Source organism: Gadus macrocephalus, chromosome 7 (genome assembly GCF_031168955.1).
Source record: "Gadus macrocephalus chromosome 7, ASM3116895v1".
NCBI lineage: Eukaryota > Metazoa > Chordata > Actinopteri > Gadiformes > Gadidae > Gadus > Gadus macrocephalus.
In genome coordinates this window covers 8,536,697-8,540,011 of record NC_082388.1, presented here as the reverse complement: position 1 = coordinate 8,540,011, position 3,315 = coordinate 8,536,697, and the positions used below count along the sequence as shown (strand labels likewise).

At 44.9% G+C, this 3,315-nt stretch overlaps 1 protein-coding gene across 2 annotated transcripts in view; it reads left to right on the top strand.

Moving 5' to 3' along the window:
• The window catches only part of mcama (melanoma cell adhesion molecule a), a 37,667-nt gene extending 34,856 nt beyond the window's left edge, over positions 1 to 2,811 (top strand). For both annotated transcript variants that reach the window (XM_060056425.1, XM_060056427.1), the window contains 3 exons: positions 1 to 99; positions 517 to 634; positions 1,275 to 2,811. The exon at positions 1 to 99 is cut by the window's left edge. In XM_060056425.1, coding sequence (XP_059912408.1) covers positions 1 to 99; positions 517 to 634; positions 1,275 to 1,295 — 238 coding nt within the window. In that variant the 3' untranslated portion in view covers positions 1,296 to 2,811. The remainder of the gene's footprint in view (positions 100 to 516; positions 635 to 1,274) is intronic.
• The last annotated feature ends 504 nt before the right edge of the window (positions 2,812 to 3,315 follow it).

Sequence of the window (3,315 nt, the reverse complement as noted above, 5' to 3'; positions counted from 1 at the left end):
CATCCTGTCCCTCCTGCTGCTCGCCATCCTGGGGAGCGTCGTCTACTTCCTGCACAAGAAGGGCAAGATCCCCTGTGGACGCTCTGGGAAGCAGGAGATGTACGCTGCTCACACACACACACACACACACACACACACACACACACACACACACACACACACACACACACACAAATACACAACACACTTACCTACACCAACACACACATATCTTCATACACATATACACACACACACACACACACAGACGCATACATTCAAACATACATAGACACACATATACCCACATGACTGTGTATGTACATAAACAATCACACAGATCAGCACACACACCCACACACACAATCAAATGAACACAAACAAACACACACACACAGACCATGCATATTTTACTGCATTGTTGCTCTACCTCATATCATTTAGTTTAGTTAGTTTCTGACAGAGTCCACACACTGTGTCATGTGATGTGAGGGTATATATATATATATATAACGCTCCTCGTTTGCTTCCCTGCAGCACCAAAGAGATGCTGTCTAAAGACGACATTGTGGTGGAGCTGCAGGCCGACCCCAAGGCGGAGCAGGCCGAGCTGCTGAAGGGGGCCAACGGGGCCCCGAAGGCCCCTGGGGACCAGGTACACAGCTCTCCTATCCTCATAGGGTCACGTTTAGACATGAGCATAGAAAAGTAGAAAGCTTATTCACTCGTTCAAATACCTCCAGAAACATCCAGGTGGGTCGTTTCCAGTGCCACTCGTCATGAATGTAGTCCTCACAGGCCCTGAGTTATGACCTCACTGAAACCGGTTTGGGCCGGGGAATGAGCCACTGAATCATCCACCCGCGACCCCGTGATAGCAGAGCTCAGCCTGGTTGCCTAACAGCCAATGGGTGTGGCGGAATAACATTGATGCATTTTGGGGATTGTATCGCTAGACCTGTTGATAGTGTCCTTGGTTATAATAACAAACAGTTGGGCGGGGCAAGAGATGGATCTCGGACCCCTGTTTCACAGAGGGGCCGTGCTAGGCCACACACAGGTGTGGCTCAACAGTAACGATGGGTCTGGAACATCACAGGAGCAGAGCTGTAATTAGTGTGATCAGTGACACCTGGGTTCATCCTGCACAGGGCCTCTGTGAGAAGGATCTATCAGCCCGCTTTCAGAAGTTCAGTTTCACCCTTTGACCCCGGGGGTAACTAAATGTCGTCCCCCCCCCCCCCCACTCTCTCTCTCTCTCTCCCTCTCTCCCACCGGACCTCCATGGAGTAAAGGAGGTGGAGTTCAAGAAGTGACCCGGCCAGGGGGGGGACACACCTCCCACCACCAGGCTACTCCCCCCCCCCCCCCCATCCTCCATGTCACTCTGTGGTCCTGAAGTGTTGATGTCAAAACACACACACAGTATTTATTTGGTGATTGGAAGATGGGTTTTTTTCCCCAACTGGTTCCTGCACCGTTTTCACAACAAAAGATTGTTTGCAGTTGATGGAGGTTTGATGATACTCTGTATTCTTATGAAACTGTATATATTATACATATATATATTGTTATTTAAGGACTTTCCGCACACGGTTTTGCTTTGCAGGAACATTTGAAAGCGAATTTCTCTTTTCTTTTTCATATTTTTGTTTTGTTCAATAATCAATACCAACGTCTGGTGAAGCCAAAGCTATTTTTTTTGCAGGGTTTTTATTATTTGTACTTCTATGTTTCGATGGGAGGCCGTGGTACACAGAAGGGTCCCTGATAGTGTCTGTGAGGAGGACCCGTCCAGGCCCTCAGCCACTCTGTTACCAGGCTCACTATGTCGCCAACGCACACGACACCAACCCCCGTCGTTTGGACAGCTCCTTTTCTGCAAAACTACTGTCAAACTCGGGGACTTTGTGAATAACCAGCGGAAGGATTGTTTTGATTTGTTTTTTTTTTCCTTCGAAGGGCCACGACTTGTAGGCTGCAGTGCCTGTTAACATGTTCAAAGTTTGTTTTGAGAATCCATTGAACACTGAATTTAAATTCTTGTCATTTTCTTGTTTGCCTTGTGTATATTGTATTAGGGTGCGGGCACTGTAGTCAGGCAGAAGAATGCCAGTTTTCATTTTTTATGACCAGTTTGCTTACTGTGTAGGTTATGTTAGATGTGTTTTGTTGATAGATCTGAAAAGCCCCAATGACTTGCAATGTTTGTTTGTTTTTAATTGTGTTCCATCACTTTGCATTGTGTCGAGTTCAATTTGTAGGAACATATCCAGGTAGTGCTTCAATCCAGAACACTTGCTTGTGTACAGTGTGTAGTTGTGAGAAAAAAAAGATCCACGTTTGACCTGTAGTTTTGGTTGGCACCGTCTTCGTTCCGCAGCAGTGAGTGGGCGGACTTTGGCGCACGCAATAAGAAACGGTGGTTTAGTTTGGAGTAGTTCTTGATTAAAATGATTCTCATTATAAACCGTTTATAATGTGGGCCGGTCTCACCTACTGATGGGACCGCGTTGGGAGGGAGTGGAGTGAATATGCCATACAGCAAACTGTCCGCACGAAAGAAAACAATGTCCTGGCATTGTGTGTGAGACAGGTTTTCAGGAATATGACTCCACTCATGTTTTTGGTTTTATTGGAATGGTTCTGGACATTTCGCCAACGGGAGTTTGAAACTGTACAGTTGGATTTTGTATGTTTTTCTCCCCCCCCTGAAATTTGGATACATTTAAGTAATGTACATGTTATTCTTTAATGCTTGCATTTTTATATATATATTTGTTTTTCAAGAAAAGGATGCTAAATAAAAAATGGTTCATTTGAAAAAAATAACGATGTTTACATGACTTTCACTGTCCTCAACTCTGAGGATCAACCATCTGGCAGTATATCATGCAGCCTTGACAACACTCGAGTCCTGTCTCTACCCATCGCTTCAGGAGGCTCTGGCCGCTCTGTGTCAGAGCAGGAGGAACACTCACAGGAGGAACAGAGCGTTCTTTCTTCAAGCCCTCACCTTGAGGTCAAAGCTAAATGTACAGTATAGAGAATTCTGTACATTTTAACCCCAACGCTGACAGCAAGTACAGGAGTCAAACCCATGATTCGGCCTGTGAGGTACTGGACTACACAGAGGCAACAAGCGGAGTGTGTAGAACTTAGTAATATATATATGAATGATCAACAATCACAGGAAATTAGATGCAAACAGAGTGTTAAAAAAAATTAAAAAGGTACTGAAACCAATGGAGTCCTCTACTCTATTGTCATTTATTTTCTGCTTCTGCAGAAATTGTTGTAAATCACCTTTTCAATATAAACAACATAGATAAAGTG